We start from the raw sequence: 25,109 nt of genomic DNA on the forward strand, positions 1-25,109 counted from the left end.
ACGCTTTAACCACTAGGCTACCCCACTTTTCGTACAATGTGAAGGTCTATAGTTGTAGCTTAATACAGATTATGCCAATACTAATATGGTTAGTCCGCATTGTGAATACTATCATAACACATGTAAACGTTGTAAAACGAAATACATCATATGTCAGTATCTCCGCAGTGGCCATGTTAAACGAGGTCATAGGCCTTTCAACGTTAGAGGGGCTGAAATGGTCAAGTTAACATTTGAGGGTCTCGATGGTGTTTGTGAAAACACTATCCTTTCTCTTCGTGTGAAGTCTTCCTGGCTGAGGTGATCAGGAGAGACTAGACAATCAGTGTAACTATGTAATCTTATACCCGTGAAGATCCGGGTAGGAATTGATCTTCAGCAACCCGTGCTTGACGTAAGAGGCAACTAACGGGATCGGGTGGTCAGGCTCACTGACTTGGTTGACACATATCATCGTATTCCAGTTGCGTAGTTCGATCCTCATGCAGTTGATGATTGGATTGCTTGGTCCATACTCGTTTATTTACAGACCGCCATATAGCGTGAATATTGCTGAGTGCGGCGTTAAACAGCAAGCCAACCAACCGATATTGTAACCTCATGGCGAGCTTTCTTCTAAGTCAGAATATTTAAATATTATACAAACAAGATGGTCTTAATCGCCTTCCCTACTTCTAGTTTAGATGGTTAAGTCGATGGAAGGGAATTGGATATTTGGCTGATTTCAAAGATATCAGTTCATCGATATTCCTGAAGTTCCTGATTTTAAACGTCTTGACCACACTGCCTTGACCTTGGCGTTGCTAGTTCAAGTTCATCATTGTTCATCTAGTGGCAGTCATCAATATTGGTTTTGTTTGTTTGTTTGTTTTGTTTTGTTTTGTTTGTTTCTTGTTCTTGTTTTGTTTTGTTTTTTGGAGGGGCTGGTTCTTTTGGTTTTTCTCTTTTGTTTGTCTGCTTTGTTTTGGTTGTTTTCTTGGAAAACTAGCTTCCCCGGGACGGAATACAATATAGATTATCTTCGGGCACCTCAGTGGAATGGAAAGCATTTGTGACTCGCTGTTGTGCCAACAAAATATTGATATTAAGGTATAGAGACAGTCAAGGTGTCCCAGGCTGATTATGCCCGATGTCATAAACCATGTGAATACGGATCTCCGCCGTGCCCAGTGTTGAAACACAGGTAAATAATAACGAATGAATGTTGCTAATAGCAGCTTCAATTCATTGTCACTTATTACTACAAACGTCTCGCTACACTGATCTACCTGAAATCCAAACGTCTGGCTCCACTGATCTTCCTAAAACCAAAACGTCTCGCTACACTGATCTGTCTGTGCCTCAAACGTCTCGCTACACTGATCTGTCTGTGACCTAAACGTCTTGCTACAGTGATCTGTCTGTGCTCCAAACGTCTCGCTACACTGATCTGTCTGTGACCTAAACGTCTTGCTACAGTGATCTGTCTGTGCCCCAAACGTCTTGCTACACTAATCTGTCTGTGACCCGAACGTCTCTCTACACTGATCTGTCTGTGACCCAAACGTCTCACTACACTGATCTATCTGTTACCCAAACGTCTCGCTACACTGATCTCCCTATGACCCAAACGTCTCACTACACTGATCTGCCTGTGACCCAAATGTTTCGCTATATTGATCTGTCTGTGACCCAAACATCTATCTACACTGATCTGTCTGTGTACCAAACGTCTCTCTACACTGATCTGTATGTGACCCAAACGTCTCACTACACTGATCTGTCTGAGACCCAAATGTCTCACTACACTGATCTGTCTGTGACCCAAACGTCTCTCTACACGGATCTGTCTCTGACCCAAACGTCTCACTACACTGATCTGTCTGTGACCCAAATGTCTCACTACACTGATCTGTCTGTGACCCAAACGTCTTGCTACAGTGATGTGTCTGTGCTCCAAACGTCTCGCTACACTGATCTGTCTGTGACCTAAACGTCTTGCTACAGTGATCTGTCTGTGCCCCAAACGTCTCGCTACACTAATCTGTCTGTGACCCAAACGTCTCTCTACACTGATCTGTCTGTGACCCAAACGTCTCACTACACTGATCTATCTGTTACCCAAACGTCTCGCTACACTGATCTCCCTATGACCCAAACGTCTCACTACACACTGATCTGCCTGTGACCCAAATGTTTCGCTATATTGATCTGTCTGTGACCCAAACATCTATCTACACTGATCTGTCTGTGAACCAAACGTCTCTCTACACTGATCTGTCTGTGACCCAAACGTCTCACTACACTGATCTGTCTGTGACCCAAATGTCTCACTACACTGATCTGTCTGTGACCCAAACGTCTCTCTACACGGATCTGTCTGTGACCCAAACGTCTCACTACACTGATCTGTCTGTGACCCAAATGTCTCACTACACTGATCTGTCTGTGACCCAAACGTCTTGCTTCACTGATCCTTCTCTTACACAACTGACTCTCTGAACCGACGTGTGTCGCTGCACAGATTTCCCGAGAAGTAATCGAGGAGCTCAGAGTATCCGGCCAAGGATGGCATCCCAAAGACAAGAAGACCCTTTACGGAGGTCCGACGTGATCCGTTTGGAATAGGAATACAGCTCCATACGGCTTCAAAACCTCACAATATGATGATCAATCCACACACCTGTTTAGGGTTCATTCCCAACATTGATACAATATGCAATAGTCATTCCTGGCAAGACGTTATATGTCTGATATTTTGCTAAAAGGGGGTAAATGATGCCTTTCTCGGGGAGAGTATGCAGATTGGCGTCAGACAGACGATTCCTAAACGCCTGGTTGCCGTTGTACTAAACGATCTTCAGCGGTAAGGTGATCGTACATAGACTTTTGACATAGACTTACGACTGACTGACGTAGCACCGAGGTTACCTTGTACAACGGCACAAGGTCAGTAACTTAATTCCGTAGGCCTGGCGTATCTCGAACGGTTGTTTTGACACACATATCCCGAAATAAATATATCCCATACAGCCCCTGTAAGTCTGTAATATGTGGCCAGTCTAGATTACTGCAATATTTGCAAATGGACAAAGTATCTGGTCTTCTTTGTACCAATTTTATCAACATAATATAGAACTTTACTTCTATCAGAGACAAGATGTTAGTCTGTTTGACGGTTGTTTGGTCTCAATTTCTTAAACACATATTCATGCGGATCATTTCAATGCCGAGATCCAGAATTGACAGCTGCCGGATTGCAGAGCTTTTAAATGATGAAAAGTTTACTATCCACGGACGGGACATCATATATAATAAAAAAAATCACAATCTTACTTTCTCATTAGTCACCAACTTCTAAATGCCAAGCAAACAGCAGAATATGTCGTTTCTAACATATAAAACACAATTCTTGAGGAAATAAACATGACTTACAAAGCATTATTCAGTCATTCTCAGTTAAGTTGTACAAATGCTGTCGGACTGGTCACAGGCCCCGCTATCCATACCGTGAAACCGTTTTTCCTATGAAATCGACAGTATTCAATAGTCAGATGTAATAGAAATTTATGGTAAACTACAATAGTCACAAACATTTGAGAAAATATTTGAAACTTACTGTTTCTTTACAGTTGGTTATGATTTTCTTGCTGTCGGCAAAGCATATTGCCGTCAATGATTCTCTTCTAGATAATACTAATTACTTACAAGTCAACTTAATAAACCAAAATAATGAATTTCAAAGGGTGCTTTTATATTTAAGAACATAAAAATCAAGAATGAAACAGAAACAAAAAGACAATTTTTTGTTTTAATTTTGTCGGTAGCAGTAACGTAATTTACGTTATGGTAACTAACGTACATAACATTTACCACATATAAACAAGTTTAGCAAGTAAAATGGGTTGTATTCTATGCCGAACACAATATTGCTTGCAAACAAATGTCAACTGATCAACAAGTAAAATTAATAGAACGAACTAATCCATTTTATCTTCAGTTATTGGAACGATTTTTTAAGGATGTAATCCTGCGTGACGGTCACAGTAAAATAAGTCTCATAGGAATCGATGCTGGCCCTAATCCATTTATATGGATAGCATAACCGTGTATGTTTCCAAACATTAAATCACCAAAACGGAGTAATGTGGCCCTCATCCTGGACATTTAATAGAAGGATGTAATTTACGTTTTGTAATTTACGTTTAGTTGATGTTCAGAAATCCCTTGTAAGTGCAAAAGTGCACCACAAATACCCTATGCAATCACACGTTGGAAGCAGTAGTCATTTCAGCACGTCATTCGAATGTGAACATTGATGAACCGGAGTTTCCTGATTCATCCTGAAGTAGAATAAGTGTTTTCCAATGATTATGCTGTATAATAATTCCGAGTTACATTTTTGCAACATTACGATAACATATTGATTAATCAGTTTAAATACTTTCATAATTCAGACATGATTTATGAAAACCATTCTTTGCCTTCCATGCATGGCCCTGTAACGTAAATTACAAGAAGTGTGACGTAAATTACTTTTCATTGCCTCTACATTAATCTTTTCTGCATAAAGCACAGGTGTATAAAGTAAGCTGAATATTGAAACATATGGTTTCCTATCAAGTGATAAAGCAGTAAACCTGTGATTGGATCGTGGAGATTTAAATTTAAAGATGTAAACAGAACTAATTTCAGTGTTTGATTATTTATTGATGTAGTTCTTTATATGATGCTTGTGGAACTGCACACTATGATGATAATACTTAAAAACATGCATGTTTTATCCTTAAACAAATGGCTATTGGGATACTCTTCAAAGTAGTGATGTTATTGCATGCGATTCATATTAAAGCATTTATGAAGTCTAATATTAACTGTTAACGTAAATTACATTACTTTATTTGGGATTGTTTGGAAAGTGGTATTATGTTAAATGATGGAATCTATACATTATTGCTTGAATTGTGGTCATCTATTACAGATATTATAGCTAATTCTCAAGCAGAGAAAGAAAGAGAATACAGAGAACGGGAAAATCAGAATTGGGAAACAAATGGAATAGGAAAGAATTGGAACGTGTTAAAAGTATTATAAGCAGACCAGTACACTGTTTAGAGCTGAAAAAGAAAAATTAACCGTAGCGAAAGAAACAAAAAGAAAAGTCAGAAAATATGGAGAAAATGTAAAAGGCATTCTAGCTACTATGACCCAGAATGAAGCGACTGCAGAAGTTGTTCTACGGGAGCCTGTAGTGACTAAAAGGCCTGATGAGAATGGTGTTTCCAGTACAACACACGGACCAGTGATTTTAAGCTACCTGCTTTTATTCATGTACAAGTTTCTGTGTTTTATACGTTCATATACGTCAGTTGTTCTTCGAAACCTCTGCTTTGGTCCTTGCTTATGATAGAATAACCAATGACAATTTATATTTAAAGATGCAATTGTTGACTGGTAATTTACGTGACAGTGGTATTTTGATCAGGGTTTATGCCTCTAATGTTCAAGGTCAGGTTAACCAAAAGTTGTTGGTTTCATTAATTAGTTGTCAATTTGGAAAAAAACAACTTCTAAATATAGGGATTTAAGAGTTGCACCTTTTGTCATTTGGTATTGTTTATTTGTATCAAAATTAATGAAACATTGTAATTTACGACACTTAAAAAAAGAATGCGTTGTTATCCAGATGACTGTTAAGATCGTTTGGACCAGCATGTGAGATTATTGCCTGACAATACAGTATCACAAGGACAGGTGATAATCAAATATGAAACGCAGCAATTCTGTTTTAGCATTATCGATGAGAAAGCGTATCAGTTTTAACAATGTCATTTCCTTTCATACCCAGTATAAAAAATCTGAAATAATAAAGTACATGCCCGGATGTTCATATTGCTTTTCCACATGGATGACATGTGAAACTGTCTATCTTATTCTACTGTTTGTGAAAATATCAATGTATTGCTAGTTGAAAGGCAGCTGGTCATTGTGGCTTGGGTGTCGTCACGTAAATTTCATTGTAATATCAGAGTACAGTAGTATAAAGAGCTGTTGCAGGGTATTTGTCTGTGCCTGAGTGCTGAATATTTAGTAACAGGTTCTCTAATGCTTGTTCTTCATGAAAAGTAATGCAATATACCGAACATGAAACAATTTTTTCCCGCGAGTTTCCATTGGCAATTGTACATTTTAACTGAGACTGGCTGTATTATGTCGTGTAGTGACAAAAGGCTCTCTTCAGAAACTACCGTTATCGTAACGATGGGTATCTGTCAATAGATTGGATTATTCCGGAACAGTGTTATGCACATGCAGTTCCTTTGCTGAATGGCCTGGACCTGTTTAACATAACACTGTTATTAAACTGCAGTGTGTGCAACTTCTTACGGAGAAATATGCCCTTTGTAGCGGTGTGGGATTTCTGAGAAATGAGCTATCAATGTGCATGAATGCAACGGCCCAGTCGTGTCAATTCCTCGAGAAATCTATACACAGACGAAGGGTGAGGTTAGCTTATTGGATTGTAAAAGAAGACAAATTGATCCACCGGGAGGAAATATGTAGTTTAAAATCACAGTGACAGGATATATGTAGACACGTGGGTTAAAATCACCTCAACCCCGCTCCCCACCCCTTCTACACACGCGCACATGCACGCACACATACTCACACGCACACGCACACGCACACGCACACCAACCATAACCCCAGTATTTACGTTCATCAACATGGCTTTATTTTAGCGTATTCAGTTTCTGTCACACCGCCAGATTGATGTAATGTTGCTGAATAGAGTTCGATATTAGTTGTAAAGAATGCCCACACTAGTGGTTGGTGGAGCGTGAAATATAACTCACGCACTCTAGTAATCTGTGTACAAATGTTTTAGTTTATACGTATGTACGAAGAGTTTCCTATAAGTAGTGACCAATTGGACACCAGGTGAGCGTATCCCCCAACGCTCCAGCTTGTGACTTCTATTCTTAAAAGGGGGCTGTGCTCAATGAATTTAGCAGTCGTGGCAAATCTGATTCAGGTCCCTTACCGCATTGTTTATCTTAAGTACTAATTTCATTATGATATCAGTTTAGACGTTTTTGATTACGCCACTTACACCACAGGCAATGGGCCAGTTGAGCATATACAGTAGTAATTACAAAGATGAGGAATCTAGAAAATGTGCACAAGATCATTAAACATACCTTAAGCGAGGGCTTACAGTTGTCGCAGACAGACAAGAGGTAAGGATACAAGAGTTGCCCCCCTTCAGCTGTAGTCTGAAAGCCATGAACCTGTACACATGCATGCGAGAACTACCATACATTATAGTCTATAACTGCCAACTCCATCGGTCATGTTTGTAACTCTGTCTTCTTCTTTTTTGCAGACGATCTATTGAATGCTCTTATTCGAAAATATCTCGCAAATAAAGTTCTACGCAATCGTTTTAGATTTCGTTAAACCGTTTGACTGGATTAACAGCAACAAATTATGGGTAATACTTCGTTTCCCATGGACGTTGTATTATATAACGTTGAAATTGTTATAAGGTATTTGTAAATAGGTTAAATCCTGTGTTAGGAATGAAGGCATGATCTCGGATGTTTGGAATGTACTTAGGTGTAAGACACGGATGTATACTAAGTCCTTTCCTTTTTACATTTTTATTAATGAGTCAGTTGAGGAAAATGAAAGAAAGTGTAAAGCATCCCCACTGCAACTATGGTAAATTCTTCCCCTTGCTTGTCATCTTGCCATAACCTCTTCACATAAAATTTAATCACAATGTTTTCTTCTAGCCTACGGGTTATCTACCACTCGTGTCCATACTTTGTATATTTATATGTACCACAAATGCAACAATTATGTACCCATCAAAAAGAAAGAAAGTGATAAAAAAAAGTGTAAAGCACCATATAATTAGATAGTGATGCTGTTAAAATATATTTACTTCTCTCTGCTGATGATGTAATGATGTCGAGTACAACTATATAATAACATGCATGTTGTTCTACGCTAGTGTATCTGTCTAGTGCAAGACAGTGAGTGAGTGAGTGAGTTTAGTTTTACGCCGCACTCAGCAATATCCCAGCTATATGGCGGCGGTCTGTAAAAAATCGAGTCTGGACCAGACAACCCAGTGATCAACACCATGAGCATCGATCTGCGCAAATTGGGATACGATAACATGGGTCAACCAAGCCAGCGAACCTGACCACCCGACCTCGTTAGTCACCCTTACGACAAGCATGGGTTACTGAAGATCAATTAACGGATCTCTAGATTTAAAAAGCCTCATCGGGGGTTATTAAGCATTATGGTTAATATCTCTACCATTTATCCTGATATTTCTTGATTCTCTGTTACTTCTATGTTCATCTGAGAATGATGTTTCATGTATTATAACTTTCCGAACCTGTGTCTTCTTCACATGGAGTATTATATGCAGCCAATACTTGCGACCTTACTTGATGGATCGTTTGTCAGACCATAGGTTCTGTATGGTTGCCTGTAACCGTATACTGATGGCGTGGGGCCATTGGTCACCATTCTTTCCGAATCCTTCGAGAAGCCTCATTTCCAGAAACAATTGTTATCAATTAGCATGGGATGTTGCTCATATTATCAACCACTGGTGTGTCTGGTCCCGACTCGACTATTTAAAGGTCGAGGTCTTCTAATTGGAATCTTACTGGTGTTACTAAATGCCGGGGTAAACTGACATGTTCGTAACTTGCTTACCATGTTGAAGCATTTTCATCCTCTGTGTAACCTGCTCTGTTGTGTAAAACTGTGCTTCACGATTGAGTTTGTACTGGCCCCTCACCCTATCTACTACTGGAGCTACGGCCCTGGCCGAGTGATGGAAACGCTTGGTCAGCATGTAACTGTCCGTTGCTATGACAACACTCAGAAAAAAACATCAACAGATGGGACGTGTACGCTGCCAGGAACCGAGAGAAACATGACAAGGGCGTGGCGGAGATTCGTCAGCGAGAGAAAGACTGGGATCGACTGGGGGCTTTCATCAGAGACGAATCAGGCGTGTATAAACTAGGTACGTCAACGGAGACGAACCAGGGGCGTATAGACTGGGTAGGTCACAGAGAAGAACCAGGCGTGTGCAGACTGGGTTGGTCACAAGAGACGAATCAAGAATGTACAGACTGGGTAGGTCACCAGAAACCAAAGACGAATCAGGCGTGTACAGACTGGGTAGGTCACCAGGGATGAATTAGGCGTTTACAGACCGGGAAGATCACAGAGACGAATCAGATGTGTACAGAAAAATAGGTGACCAGGGACGAATCATGAGTATTCAAACTTGATGGTGACCAGATACGAACCAGGCGTATTCATACTTATAAACACCACAGGCACGATACTGTTTGCCATGAATAAGCTAGTGGTTGCTAAGCAAATACTACATCTACGTTTCTAGGTACCGTAGAAGAACAGATAGGACGTCAGCAGAAATATTCCGTGAGATGGGGCGATGGCCAGTGCAGCGAACAGATGTCCATCCACATCTATGGAACATACATCCCTATCATCAAGTTCAAGGTCGGCAGCTACATCCTGGTACTTGCTGACCCTGACAGAATACATTTCCTTCCGGGTCAAGTGAGAAATGTCCCGGAGATCGAGACGATCAAAGTGGAGTTTGTCAATGGGAAAAGGTATTACAGGAATGTTTGAAATGGAGTCAGTTATATTTAATCAAAATACAGAAAACGGTCCCCAGGATTGTTATTTCCACCAGTAGTCGTGTTCGATGGACAGATCAAACTCGGGTAGAGTAAGGATCCTCATATAGTTTAACATGTAAAGACATGGATGTACAACAACTTGAGACTACACCAATACTGTATAATGTAGAAACATACGCCCTCTCACAAATTCTGGATTTCAGCTCAAAGAATGTACTTTCCAGACATAGTTACTGGATGAACAAGATGGCGTTCCTTGAAGCAAAGAATATGATTCTGTGGCATTACCAAGACAGGAGTGATGAGGAAGACTCCCCTCGTTACGGATAGACTGCATTCAGGTCATCTCCATCCAATATATGACATCTCGGAAAGCGTCTGAAAAAATCCATATTGGATGTAGTCACAATTTCACGTGACTGTAACATGATGCAATGACAGACGTCGTGACCCTTATACACGCCAACAGGTTGCTGACATTCTATGAATGTAATGGCGACGAAGGTTCGGTGAATCTGGTGATGGACTTAGTTAAAAAAACTGGATGAAATCAAACCAACGAAACAAACATCTATGACAGTTTTTTTTAAAGAAATGTGCTTCATGGGAAATGTCAAGATATTGAGTGAAGTTAAGTAAGACGTAATGTGTAATATGAGTCAATGAGATGAAGAATGTTTATTGGTACATATATATATATATATATATATATATATATGCATATATATATATATATATATATATATATATATATATATATATATATATATATATATATATATATACACACACATCAGTATACATCAGCAATACGTTTTGCTTGTTTGATCCAGTTAACCGGACGCCATGTTATCCGGACGATTTCTGAATGTAACCAAAAAGTCCGGATAAACGGGTTTCGACTGTATACAAAAGCTGCTCCATGTGAAATTGAAGGTTTGACGTGTATCTGGCAATAATTTTAATAAAAGCATAACTATATCTTAAAAACATCAAGTTATGTTTTGAAACTTTCATATTTTCCTATCATATCCTTGTTTTGTTTGTGTGAACGAGGAAAGGGGGAACAGATTGTCTTAGCCGACTTTCGTGATTGTGGTACCGGGGTTACGTCATAACTACTGCTTCAACTCTATCTACGGCGGTACACTTTTGCCACCGATGTTGGAAGGATGATGATGTCTTTAACGTTTGTTGTGGTGGCAATGGCAAAACCTTCCACTGTTTTTCTTGTAGTTAGGGCTCGAAGTGGCGAACCAAGGCTTCACCCATAGATACAAATAGTTGCAAGAACCTTTCTGAATCAGCCTCAAACGATATGTTGTACCATATCAAGCTTTGGAACCCATCGAGTTGACACACGTTGAGAACGTGCAGTGTCCGTGTACTTTCGTTTTTAATTATCTCGTGTGTTTGTGTGTGTGAGTGTGCGTGTGTGTGTGCGTGCGAGTGCGCGTGTGCGTGCGTGCGTGCGTGTGTGTATGTGTGAAATGAAATGTCAAAACGAACGATTTCACTCAAAATTTAGCTGTCAACCCTGTTAGTATTCAACTGTCACATGTAGTGAAAATGTGACTTCGGGCTTGTTGTTATATAATATATGATATATACGACACTGATTATGTTTCACCACATTGATTATAACATTGTTATCATTTTTCCTGCGCTGATATTTACTTGTTTCAAATCTGTACCCATTTTTCTTGTCCCCGCCGTGATATTGCTGGAATATTGCTCAAAGCAGTGCAAAGCCATGTCCTATCAGGTATATGACTGATGCAACTGACTTAGTTTAGTTTTACGCCGCTTCATCAATATTCCAGCAATATCACGGCGGGGGACACCAGAAATGGGCTTCACACATTGGACTGATACAAAACCGTTAATGTTACCACAACTGACCGAAATACACCACTTTCATACAAGAATATATCATATGAAAAAACAACAATTAAGTGCTCAATCTTAATTTATCGAATGTCTGCCTTTTCAACAATCAAGTTTATCCCCAAACCTTGGAAGGGTGACCGTTCAATCAGCGGTCATGATCAATCTCAATTCGTTACAATGTAAAAATACTTGTAAAGTCAGCGTTAGCCCGAGTAAATGCAAGGAACCAGGCTCCTCTGTTCACAACCTCACTCAAACCTTAACCTAAACTAATGTCACCATAAACACCGTTCAAACTGGCGTTAAATCCATCTCTCTCTCTCACTCTACAAGCTCACTGACTCATACAAGCGTTAACCAACTGCCTCACTCACTCTACAAACTCGCTTGTCATGATGTTACCCTAAACACCGTTCATACTGGCGTTACATCCATCTCCCTCACTCACTCTACAACCTCACTTGTCATGGTGTTACCCTAAGCACTGTTCATAGTGGCGTTAAACCCATCTCCCCCACTCACTCTACAACCTCTCTTGTCATGATGTTACCCTAAACACTGTTCATACTGGCGTTACATCCATCTTCCTCACTCACTCTACAACCTCATTTGTCATGTTGTTACCCTCAACACTTTTCATACTGGTGTTACATCAATCTCATTCACTCACTCTACAACCTCAATTGTCATGATGTTACCCTAAACACTGTTCATACTGGCGTTAAACCCATCTCCCTCACTCACTCTACAAACTCACTTGTCATGATGCTACCCTAAACAGCGTTCATACTGGTGTTACATCCATCTCTCCCTCAAATTTAGGCACTAACAAGTTTTCCGAATAGTTACTGTCTAGAACTTTGTGCATTATTAATAACATTAATTCATAAACAACCTTTATAGCCAGGAATCGCGTTTTGGGTGTTCGAATCCCAGGTCTTGTGCGAACCAGGAATCGTGTTTTGTGTGTTCGAATCCCAGGTCTTGTGCGAATCAGGAATCGCGTTTTGGGTGTTCGAATCCCAGGTCTTGTGCGAATCAGGAATGGCGTTTTGTGTGTTCGAATCCCAGGTCTTGTGTAAACCAGGAATCGCGTTTTTGTGTGTTGGAATCCCAGGTCTTGTGCCAACCAGGAATCGCTTTTTGGGTGTTCGAATCCCAGGTCTTGTGCGAACCAGGAATCGTGTTTTGTGTGTTCGAATCCCAGGTCTTGTGCGAACCAGGAATCGCGTTTTGGGTGTTCGAATCCCAAGTCTTGTGCGAACCAGGAATCGCGTTTTGGGTGTTCGAATCCCAGGTCTTGTGTAAACCAGGAATCGCGTTTTGTGTGTTCGAATCCCAGGTCTTGTGCCAACCAGGAATCGCTTTTTGGGTGTTCGAATCCCAGGTCTTGTGCGAACCAGGAATCGCCTTGTGTTGTTCGAATCCCAAGTCTTGTGTGAACCAGGAATTGCGTTTTGTGTGTTCGAATCCCAAGTCTTGTGTGAACCAGGAATCGCGTTTTGTGTTTTCGAATCCCAGGTCTTGTGCGAACCAGGAATCGCCTTGTGTTGTTCGAATCCCAAGTCTTGTGTGAACCAGGAATTGCGTTTTGTGTGTTCGAATCCCAAGTCTTGTGTGAACCAGGAATTGCGTTTTGTGTGTTTGAATCCCAGGTCTTGTGAGTGAGTGAGTTTAGTTTAACGCCGTTTTTAACGCAATATTCCAGTAAATATCACGGCGGGGGACACCACAAATGGGCTTCACACATTGTACCCATGTGGGGGATTAAACCCATGTGTTCGGCGTGACAAGTGAAGGCTTTAGGCACTAGGCTACCCTACCATCCTCTAAATGTTACTGAACTAGTAGCTGCATAGCTGTGTTAAATCACATTCTATTCTGCTGCATCGGGGATTGTTATAGAGAGGAAAAGAATACAAAACACACAAATCAACAATAATACAAGCATTATTTTAATTCATGTATTTACTTTACGAAAGAAGAAAGGACGGCATGTAATGCCATTGCCAAAACTAAAGGTTATTTATAACATTAAGTTTTAAGATTACACTTTCTCAGTAAAATGCAGATTTAGACTTTTCTTAGGTTCAGTCCCATACGGGATTTGAACCCACATCGTCAGAGTCAGGCACCTCAGGCATCTCAGAGCACTAAGTGTGAACTTTTTTTGCACGTCAGTGTAATACTAGCTAGCTGAAGTATAAAAGTAATTAGGAAGTAATATTTCTTATAAATGTTCCATTAGTAAACTCATAAGAGCAAATAACATGCATAATGATTGGTATTACAGTGTTTTCTATACAGGGATATTCATTTTGCTGTTATGTGTTTACTAATGGAACATTTATTAGAAATATTACTTATTAATACCTTTTATGTGAAGAATATAATATCAAAATTGACAAAAACTATGCAGTTATGGAATATATTTAATCATTTCAAATAAACTTGGCCATTCGGACTACCCCCTTGGGAAATTTGACAAATATCCGGGCCAATTTGACCAAATTTTCTAGGGCATTTTGGAGCTGGCTCAATTCGACTGGTACCCTCGTCACCAAGATAATACCTCGGACACCATGGAAATATTGACAGTGCGTGTATTCACTGTAAGCAACACGGACCGATTCCTCAGTATGTGGTTTGTACAACATGGCGGACGATTTTGATTAAATATTCATGGTGAAAATATATTCACTTTCATATAAAGCAATAATCACACATATTGGTCACGGCCATTTTCATATTGGGCCACGTGAGTTAGGAAGCCAGAGACTTCAATAGCAGCAGTATTTGCATATAAGGGCCCTGACTTCTGCCATATTGTGTCATGTGACAGTCACGTGAATTGTGAAACTAGTGACTCTAGATCCAAATTGGATTCTTCCAGATGCTCTCCGAGATGTCATATATTGGATGGAGATGACCTGAATGCAGTCTAGTCGAAACGAGGGGAGTCTTCCTCATCACTCAGGTCTTGGTGATGCGCCAGAAACATCTTCTTTGCCTCAATAAACGCCATCTTGTTCATCCAATAACTATGTTTGGAGAGTACATTCTTTAAGCTGAAACCAGAATTCGTGAGTGAAAGTATGTTTCTACACTAAACAGTATTGATGTAGTCTCAAGATGTTGCACATCCATGTCTTTACATGTAAACCTATAAGAGCATTTGAACTATACCTGAGGGTGACATTTAAACGAAGTGGCCATCGAATATCGCTACTGGTGTCTCCAAGTATGTCACATCTGCGTTTAACAACAGGAAGTACGTTTGTAGGTGTCATGATAAAAAAATAACCAGTATGAAGTTTCCAAAAAAGATTTAGAAAACAATCCATATTTTGTCTCTTGATTAAACATAACTGATCCATTTCAAACATTCCTGTAATACCTTTTCCCATTGACAAACTCCACTTCTAGCTTTTGATCGTCTCCATCTCTGTGGACATTTCTCACTTGACCCGGAAGGAAATGTATTCTGTCAGGGTCAGCACGTGCCAGGATGTAGCTGCCGACCTTGAACTTGATCATAGGGGTGTATGTTCCATAGATGTGGATGGACATCTGTTCGCTGCACTGGCCATCGCCCCATCTCACGGAATATTTCTGCTGACGTCCTATCTGTTTTTCTATTGTACCTAGAAACGTAGATATATACTGAGTAAAAAAAGAAACTTCACAAAATGTAATTTGAAAAATGATAAATAATTTTTCTCTGATGAGACATCTATGTAACCGAAATGGGATCCCTATCTTTCGACTCTAGAAAAACGTTACTAAACCCCACTCAAACCCATCCATTCGTCGTGCAAATGACGTTAGTGCCAAATCAGGTTTTGCACGTGCAGTTGATCACGTGATCTTCACATCGAAGTTTTCTTAGTATGCACGTGTTTGCATTGGCCTCAAGAATTGAAAAAAACACTTTTAAACCACAGTCCTAACGGTACTTGAAATGCCACGATTGTCAAATGTGCAACGTTGGCATGTTGCAAGCGGGAAGATCAGTTATTGACGTCGCAAGAGAAATGGGATGCAGTCCTCGTACTGTGTATGACTTGCGAGGTCGTCTACAACAAACTGGCACCACTTCTGATCGCCCAAGATCGGGTCGTCCACGTGTGACGTCACGAGCAGAAGACCGTCAAATCGTCCTACGTCACCTACGTGACAGATTTCTGCCGGCTACACGAACCAGGGCTGAGATGTTTAGAGGTCGACTGTCCTCACAGACCATTCCAAATCAGTTGCGGGCTGCCAATCTCCATTCTCGACGTCCATATCGTGGGCCAATATTGACGCCGTTTCATCAACGTCAACGTCTGCTGTGGGCCCAACGTCACCGCCGATGGACCCAGAGAGACTGGAATCGAGTCGTCTTTAGCGATGAATCCAGGTTTACCCTCAGATTCGCGGACGGCAGGCACAGAGTCTGAAGACGACGTCGTGAACGGTATGCCCAATGTTGTGTACAGGAAGTCGACAGATTCAGGGGCGGAAGTTGCATGGTGTGGGGTGCTTTCTGTGGGAACAACCGTTCCCGACTTCTGGTCATCCGTGGAAACCTCACAGCTGCTGCTTACCGCGACCAGGTGCTCACCCCTGAACTCGTTCCTTTCATGGCGGCTCATGGCCCAGCTCTACAGTTCCAGCATGATAATGCTCGGCCGCATACCGCGATGTTGACACGAAATTTCCTTCAAAAGGCTGGAATCAACGTCATGGACTGGCCATCGAGGTCCCCTGACCTTAATCCAATAGAGCACATTTGGGATGCACTTGGGAGAAGGCTTCGTGGTCTTAGGAAACAACCTCAGAATTTGCAAGAACTTGGCGCTGCCTTGCAAGAGCAATGGCGCAGAATCCCCAACCACGTGTTCACAAGCATCAGGCAGTCGATGAGGAGACGGTGTTTGGCAGTGGTGAATGCGCGGGGCGGCCATATACGATATTGAACTGAGAAATTTCGCATTTTTATTCTTGTGACTTGACATTCTCTATACCCATGTTTTGGAACGGCGGTGTAGCCTAATGGAACTGATTATGGCACTGTCAGTGTATCGAGTACATCACACAGATCTCAGCAATGAAATAATGACAGTTTAACCATCTTACCATCTCTTGTTCTTTTATAGTGCCCTGAAGAAAGAATGTGAAGTTTCTTTTTTCACTCAGTATAGTAATTGCTTAGCAGCCACTAGTTCATTCATGGCAGACAGTATCGTGCCTGTGGTGTTTATAAGTATGCCTGATAACCTACATTGTCTGAATACGCCCGATTTGTCTCTGGTAACCTAGCTGTCTGTACACGTCTGATTCATCTCTGTTGACCTACCCAGTTTGTAAACCCCTAATTCGTCTCTGTTGACCTACCCAGTTTGTAAACCCCTAATTCGTCTCTGTTGACCTACCCAGTTTGTAAACCCCTAATTCGTCTCTGTTGACCTACCCAGTTTGTAAACCCCTAATTCGTCTCTGTTGACCTACCCAGTTTGTAAACCCCTAATTCGTCTCTGTTGACCTACCTAGTTTGTAAACCCCTGATTCGTCTCTGTTGACCTACCCAGTTTGTAAACCCCTAATTCGCCTCTGGTCACCTACCCAGTCTGTATACCCCTGATTCGTCTCTGTTGACCAACCAAGTTTTTAAACCCCTAATTCGTCTCTGGTCACCTACCCAGTCTGTACACCCCTAATTCGTCTCTGGTGACCTACCCAGTCTGTATACCCCTGATTTGTCTCTGGTCACCTACCCAGTCTGTACACCCCTAATTCGTCTCTGGTCACCTACCCAGTCTGTATACCCCTGATTCGTCTCTGGTCACCTACCCAGTCTGTATACCCCTGATTTGTCTCTGGTCACCTACCCAGTCTGTACACCCCTGATTTGTCTCTGGTCACCTACCCAGTCTGTATACCCCTGATTCGTCTCTGGTCACCTACCCAGTTTGTATACCACTGATTTGTCTCTGGTCACCTACCCAGTCTGTATACCCCTGATTTGTCTCTGGTCACCTACCCAGTCTGTACACCCCTGATTTGTCTCTGGTCACCTACCCAGTCTGTATACCCCTGATTTGTCTCTGGTCACCTACCCAGTCTGTACACCCCTGATTTGTCTCTGGTCACCTTCCCAGTCTGTATACCCCTGATTCGTCTTTGGTCACCTACCCAGTCTGTACACCCCTGATTTGTCTCTATGACCTACCAATTCTGTATAGCCCTGATTCTTCTCTGGTCCCCTACCCAGTCTGTACACCCCTGGTTCGTCTCCGTTGACGTACCTAGTTTATACACGCCTGATTCGTCTCTGATGAAAGCCTTCAGTCCCTCCCAGTCTTTCTCTCGCTGGCGAATCTCCGCCACGTCCTTGTCATGTTTCTCTCGCTTCCTGGCAGCGTACACGTCCGAACTGTTGATGTTTTTCTGATTGTTGTCATAGAAACGGACAGTTAGATGCTGATCAAGCGTTTCCACCACCCGACCAGGGGCGTAGCTCCAGTAGTAGATAGGGTGTGGGGCCAGTACACAGCCACTGGCTCTCTGTGACAGAAAGAAAACTCAATTATGAGGTACGGATTTACACAACAGAGGTGGTTACACAGAGGATCAAAACACTTCAACATGTTAATCAAATTAATGAAAACGTCAGTACGTTCCCGCGCTTAGTTATATTCAAGCTATAATCGGAAGAAGATCAAGGTGGATCCCACTCAGGCCTATCAAAGAAAACTTTCCCACTGTGCAGAAAAACGGAGAAAAACCCACACTAATCGTGGAAATAGCAACATAAACATAATACCTCGCTACTGAAACAGTAAAAACGGCAACTTTAAATCGCTGAATCGGGATAAAAAACGAAGAGTCTGCAGCTTCGATTTTGCGCATGCGCACATGGAAGAGGAAGTCTCGACCGCATGTTGACATTTTCCAGCTTAGACAAAAGTAACATTCCCATTTTATAGTATTTGTGTTGTGTTATTTGGCATTTATCATCATCATACTTGTGTGCACACTTGTTTAGTTTACTTTCCATTCGTATGAAATGATTGACAGCAATTATTTCGACATATTCAATACTTTTTCTACGCGCGGCGATTCAAGGTTGCTCGGAAATTTCAAAGCAGCGCGGGTCGTAATGGGCATGCGCAGTAGAGGTCAAAGTTCGCTGATACAAAAAATGTTGCAGTTTCATAGCCTTTCATAGCCGTTTGTACTGTTTATGTTGCTATTTCCACGATTAATGTGGGCTTTTCTGGGTTTTCTGCACAGTGGGAAAGTTTTCTTTGGTAGGCCTGCCACTGCTAAGCTAGATCGCGAGCATGATGCTGCTCTGAAATAAATGAGTGAGTGAATTTTAGTTTTACGCCGCTTTTAGCAATATTCCAGCAATATCGGGGGACACCAGAAATGGGCCTCACACTGTGTACCCATGTGGGGAATCGAAATAACAGAAATAATTCCTCAGTAAACCTATTCAAGTGTTACCTCGGGAGAGGACACAGTGTCGTAATGATCAGTTATCCGGACGATATCTTCCCCACTGATGATGTCATCTCGGCCTGTGGTATCTTTCACCTTGTAGTTGTATTTATCCATGCGCTGGACAATCCTTCCTGAAATGTTCAGTGGGGAATCAAACCCGGGCCTTCGATATGAAAACACCCAAACAAAACCTCCTCACCGTCATCAAATGTCTACTAGGATTAGTGATAGGTGGTGACTGACTAATGCCCAGGGTGCTTGTTTATGAAGCCACGATGCTAACAGACTCCTAAAACTAATCCTATCGGCAATGTTTCCTACCTTTGTAGTACCATCGGTCATCCTCCCACCGGGCCAGAACCTCCTCGCCATCATCAAAGACTGGATCAGGTATGGGTGGTGGTGGTGGTTCACTGGTTTGTACGTGTTTGCGGGTTTGGTTTCTGGAACAAATGTTATTTTGCCTGAACACCACAGGTATCCTTTACAGTGCTGTGAGTGGAGTACTATAAAAGTCAGAATTTTGTTGGATCGACGGATTGTGTATCGTAATCACCAACAGTATAAAATACAGGTGGTGATTCTCCGGGGTTGTACATTTTTGTGCTTTTCAATTCTGGAACAAATGATTCATTCTTACTGACACGCTTTGTCCATGTATCAATACTAATTTATGTCAGTGGGTCAGTGGGGTAAATATGGAAATAATTATGTAGCTTTCCCACCTCATTTCCCCAGGCCGCCGCCATATAGCTGGAATATTGCTGAGTGCGGCGTAAAACTAAACTCACTCACTCACTATTCTTGTCAGGGTGAGGCAACTCAATTGAACTATTGATATTCTGTTCTGTTATTTTTAACAGAGTCAGTCTATCAGTTTGATATCACATTTCGTGAAAAACTTTCTAAAAAAAAGTTTTCTTTGCTTCTATATAAATAGTTTCTGCTTAATGATAAATGACAAATGTGTGATTATCAGAAATGTATTAAGGTATATTTCCAATTTCAGGATATCGAAACTGCGTTAACCTGGATATATCCCAGCGAAGTTGGAGATTCCTATGGAGTCTTTAGGTGTAGATATATAAGGGGAGTTAACTCTTGCCTTTCATCTCGATTCACAACCGCATATAGGCCTTTTAAGGCCCAAGGTCGCCCTAAAACCTTATATACCTACCTACCTCGATTTACACCTCAAGTTACAAAAATATCAGCAATGGCGTGGAGATCATTTTAACTCTGTATACTTAACCTGGAAGCCTAACCATTGCTACATTGTGGTTTATATTACCATCTGTGTTGCTTTGTTGGTTGTCGGTTTCACGCACAGTCCTTATACAGGTTCCCGGTTAACTACTTCACGTAACGGGGCGGTGGGGTAGCCTAATGGTTACAGCGTTGGCTCGTCACGCCGAAGAACCCGGGTCGATTCCCCACATGGGCACAATGTGTGAAGCCCATTTCTGGTGTCCCCCGCCGTGATGTTGCTGGAATATTGCTAAAAGCGGCGTAAAACCAAACTCAGTCAGTCAGTCAGTACTGCACGTAACAATACATAAATATCACACCTTGGTTCCTCTGTTTGAGTTTTCTTTGCTTGTGTTTCTGGTTCCTCTGTTTGAGTTTTCTTTGCTTGTGTTTCTGGTTCCTCTGTTTGAGTTTTCTTTGCTTGTGTTTCTGGTTCCTCTGTTTGAGTTTTCTTTGCTTGTGTTTCTATCCTGAAAAATAAAATAGAAATATTTTAGTTCCTCATTTAATCAGTTCTTTGGTGTACAGTAATAGAATACACAAGAATGTTAATGTTAAACATTATGATTATTTCCTTATATTCATGTCATACCTCTGTTCCTCTGCTTGATTTTCCTTGGTTTCTATCCTGCAAAGTTAAATGAAAAAAATGAATGCATCAATTAAATATCTCTTCGGTGTACAGTATTAGAATTCACAAGAATGTTGATATTAAACGTCATGATTTCTTTAAATATATTCATGTCATACCTCTGTCCAACTGCTTGACTTTGCTTATCCTTTGTATAAAAGAAAAACATTTCATCATATTGTTAGTTCCTCGGTATACAGTAATAGAATAAACAGGAATGTTGATATTAAACGTGATGATTTATTTATTATTCGATCATTGACATTGAAAACGGCAATACGGTAAAGTATTTATCAATAACTTACCTGGAGGTTCGAAAAGCTTTATCCTTTGTACGGAATCTGTAAAGAATGTAAATTATGCAGCCATTATTACAAAGAAGTTAGACTCAATTCAAGTGTGTAAGCATATTTGGAGAATCGTCGGACTAGTGCATCGTCCTACCAAGAGTTCCAGATCGACCACGCGTGAAGGTCCGGGTTAGAATTAACCTTCAGTAACCCATGCTTGTCGTAAGAGGCGACTAACGGGATCGGGTGGTCAGGCTCGCTGGCTTGGTTGACACATGTCATCGGTTCCCAATTGCGTAGATCGATGCTCATGCTGTTGATCGCTGGATTGTATGGTCCAGACTCGATTATTTACAGACAGCCGCCATATGGGTGGAATATTGCTGAGTGCGGCGTAAAACTAAACTCACTCACTCCAGATCGACCAGCATAATACTTCTGCCACGTGATAGCCCAGTGGTTGAAGTGTTTACTCGTCACGCCAAAGATCCGGGTTCGATTCCCCATATGGGCACAATGTATGAAGCCCGTTTTCCGTGATATTTCCGGAATATTGGTAAAAGCGGCGTAAAACTAAACTCACTCAGTCAGTCACTCTGCCACAAGCAGCCACCACGTGACGATTCGTCACATCGTTACCATACTGTTCTAGTATTGTAGATGTTTTACATCTGTTTCATTTTTGAAAGACACTACATCAAAGTAATCACATGTCAACTTTCGTTCAAAAATCATCGATAAACAGGAAAAGATATTGTTTACTTTTGTTGTGAGGCTCATGTATACACTGTTGCAGTTGTCGTAGCATATCTAAATAATTATGCGGGGCTCGCTCGTCACGCCGAAGTCCCGGGTTCGATTCCCCACATGGGGACAATGTGTGAAACCCATTTCTGGTGTCCCCCACCATGCTGTTGCTGGAATATCGCTAAAAGCATCGTAAAACCATACTCACTCACTCCCTTACTTAAAATTATGCAAAACGCTCAGAAATGTTTCACAAAGCCAGTTTCTTCTGTTTTCATAATATGCGCGTTTGTTTACTGCCAAGAAATAATATTGTGCTACGTGATAATTACACAGTGGCAGTAGTGTATCCTAAGTCACCACTCTGTCGAAGTGTGGAGGAACAGTCCGTTTGATTTCATTTGAGACCGATGAATTGCTTACTAACACAAAATCGTATAATTTGCACAGTCCCAAGAAATCGACAGACCAACTCTGATGATTTGTCTCATAACATAGGTGGATCCAGAGGGGGGTTTGTTTTGCAGGGTGTGCACCCCCTTTTGTACTGAAAGTTTATTAAATGACCATTGAAACTCGGGTTTTTAAGTGTGCACCCTCCCTTTTCTCAATAGTGTCCACCCCCCTTTCTCAAAAAGCTGTATCCGCCCCTGCATAACTTTGAACACCCACTACTTTCGTCACATAATATGTTTCTGTTTTTTGCTATTCTCTTAGTTTCGATTATTTTCTCACAGCAACTATTATTTTCCCGATATTTCAATTATTTTCTTGCTACTTCGATTAGTAGTTTCCCTTTTTTCACCCCATATTCTATCATTTACACCAAGATAAGTGACAAAGTTCCTGGGAATGTGAACTGTTTTGCTCACAGGAACTATGCATACCAGGCATTTATTTTATACTTACAAAAGACGCTTTACAAAATTTCTCATCCGATTTTGACATTTCACTTTGAATTACAGTCAGGGTTTGAAACATTTCTAAAATATGAATTAGTGACAGAACTTAGATTAACCACTCGTTGAAGACTATAATAGCTGTACCATGTCGTTGAGAGAACGGTCGAAACTATATGGATCTTAATTATCGCTGTAGAGAAACTCCAGCCCGTGTCTGGTTCTGTTATGCCTAAAAACATAACATGCGAATTTAGGATTCGAACCCATTAACCTTACCCATCCGTCTCTGAACAGCCAATTACACGTTTTTCACGATTGTCCCACACAGACTTTTGTTGGTGAAATGTACCGTACGTTTATATGGCAGTGCTTCTCTTTATCTTCAGACGTTTGACCTTTACATTTGTTTGTTTGTTTTTAACCCAACATGATAACGACATGATAATGATTACCTTGAGGGAGAAGGACGACGACGACGACGGGGAGGCTGGTTTGAATCAGTGCTGCGAACAAGAATGGAAGAAAGATGAAAGAGACAGTAATATAAAAAATCATAACAGAAACGACCACAAATGTTAGGAAATAACATACAGATGTGAGGATTTTGTAGTTCGAGCTTTTGATTCTGGATTAATTACAAATCAAACAAGTGGATATTAAAGGACAAGCAGGAATATCAGACACCAAAGACTACAAACATTATGACAAAAACAGTACTGTTTTAAATCATTAAGAGTATTAAAGGCACAATGTCACACATTTTCAACAATATTTTTGCCTATATTTTATATATTGGGGGCACATGCACTCACTTTGGCTTCCTATTGATGCAATAAAAGACTTAATATCCCTTACGACTTGCATGAAATCGATAACTGAAACTTCGAGGCGAACAGCTTCCAAACAGATAACACTTGCCATATATGAAATGTGAACGATTGCTCCGCACATTGAAAACTGTCGCACGCTGTGTTGTCGGTGTTTGCCGAACTGGCCTCATTCACAAGTTGCGTTATAAATAGGATAATAGTGAAAAGCGTTCTAAGGGACATAACGCTATGGGGTTCGCTTGAAATAATTTTCGGCCGGTAGAGGGCGCGAGAGTCGATGTAATGCAACGTTGCATGAATTCATTCGAATCTTTTAATTTAATATTGTAACCTAAATAAATATGTATCTATTTTTTGGAATAAAGTGTATGGTTACTTCCCCGAGGGCTGATAGTTACTATTACTGAGAGATATGCATTATGTATTTTTAGAGAAATGTGATGTGATTCTAACCTCTAGGACGTTCCAACCTTTAATCCCCACGGGATGCAGATTTATCAAAGAAGATGCTACAGATGCTGTTTGAGTTTACCGAGTGAGTGCGGTGGGTTTTACGCCGCTTTTAGCAATATTCCAGCAATATGACTGCGAGGGATACCAGAAATGGGCTTCACACATTGTACCCATTTTGGAAATCGAACCCGGGCCTGAGGCATGATGAGCGAACGCTTTAACCGCTAGGCTACCCAACCGCCCTGAGTTTACTGAGACGAAGGATGACCTTGTGATCGGATGAAGAAAAACTCCTCAAAGTGACAAAGTAGAGAGCGGTTTGTGTTATTATACACATTGTCAAATGTATATTGAAGACAAGATGAAGGTTACCTAGGAGAACGAGATGGAGAAGAAGCTGGAGAAGTCCTCGATGAAGAAGGCAGTGGAGAGGACAGATGAGTCCTTTCACTGAGCCTTTAAACAAACATTGAAGGTCAACTCTCATTATTATTTCTTTGAAAATATGTTACAGAAACAATGCCATGGGCATGAGCTGATTCCAATACATATTACTACGGATATGACGAAAAACCAGAAAATATGCTTCTGCACCACTGCATCAAAATGTTGTCGGTTGCTTCCAATAGGTCATGTGAGTGAGTGAGTGAGTTTAGTTGTACGTCGCACTCAGCAATATTCCAGCTATATGGTGGCGGTCTGTAAATAATCGAATCTGGACCAGACAATCCAGTTATCAACAGCATGAGCATCGATCTGCGCAATTGGGATACGATGACATGTGTCAACCAAGTCAGCGAGCCTGACCACCCGATCAAGTTAGTCGCCTCTTACGACAAGCATGGGTTTCTGAAGGTTCATTCTAACCTCAGACCTTCACGGGTCTACTAGGTCATGTACGGTTAGAAGAAAGCAACAGACGAAGTTGGAGGTGTCGA

At 41.1% G+C, this 25,109-nt stretch overlaps 1 protein-coding gene across 3 annotated transcripts in view; it reads right to left on the reverse strand.

Annotated features, from left to right (window-relative positions):
• LOC124274699 overlaps nucleotides 1-24,662 on the reverse strand; it is a 54,521-nt gene extending 29,859 nt beyond the window's left edge. The window contains exons 1-10 of one of the 3 annotated variants that reach the window (XM_046710064.1): nucleotides 24,544-24,661; nucleotides 23,341-23,391; nucleotides 21,255-21,290; nucleotides 20,911-20,946; nucleotides 20,639-20,788; nucleotides 19,392-19,513; nucleotides 19,074-19,201; nucleotides 17,870-18,128; nucleotides 14,977-15,223; nucleotides 13,512-14,647 (exon numbers count right to left, since the gene is read on the reverse strand). In XM_046710064.1, coding sequence (XP_046566020.1) covers nucleotides 14,521-14,647; nucleotides 14,977-15,223; nucleotides 17,870-18,128; nucleotides 19,074-19,184 — 744 coding nt within the window. In that variant the 5' untranslated portion in view covers nucleotides 19,185-19,201; nucleotides 19,392-19,513; nucleotides 20,639-20,788; ... (2 more) ...; nucleotides 23,341-23,391; nucleotides 24,544-24,661 and the 3' untranslated portion in view covers nucleotides 13,512-14,520. Of the gene's footprint in view, nucleotides 1-13,511; nucleotides 14,648-14,976; nucleotides 15,224-17,869; nucleotides 18,129-19,073; nucleotides 19,202-19,391; nucleotides 19,514-20,638; nucleotides 20,789-20,910; nucleotides 20,947-21,254; nucleotides 21,291-23,340; nucleotides 23,392-24,543 lie in introns of those variants that run through there. The other 2 variants (XM_046710065.1, XM_046710066.1) reach the window with 2 other exon arrangements.
• Between the last annotated feature and the right edge of the window lie 447 nt (nucleotides 24,663-25,109).

Source organism: Haliotis rubra, unplaced genomic scaffold (genome assembly GCF_003918875.1).
Source record: "Haliotis rubra isolate DU_JTF1 unplaced genomic scaffold, ASM391887v1 Scf1931, whole genome shotgun sequence".
Lineage (NCBI taxonomy): Eukaryota > Metazoa > Mollusca > Gastropoda > Lepetellida > Haliotidae > Haliotis > Haliotis rubra.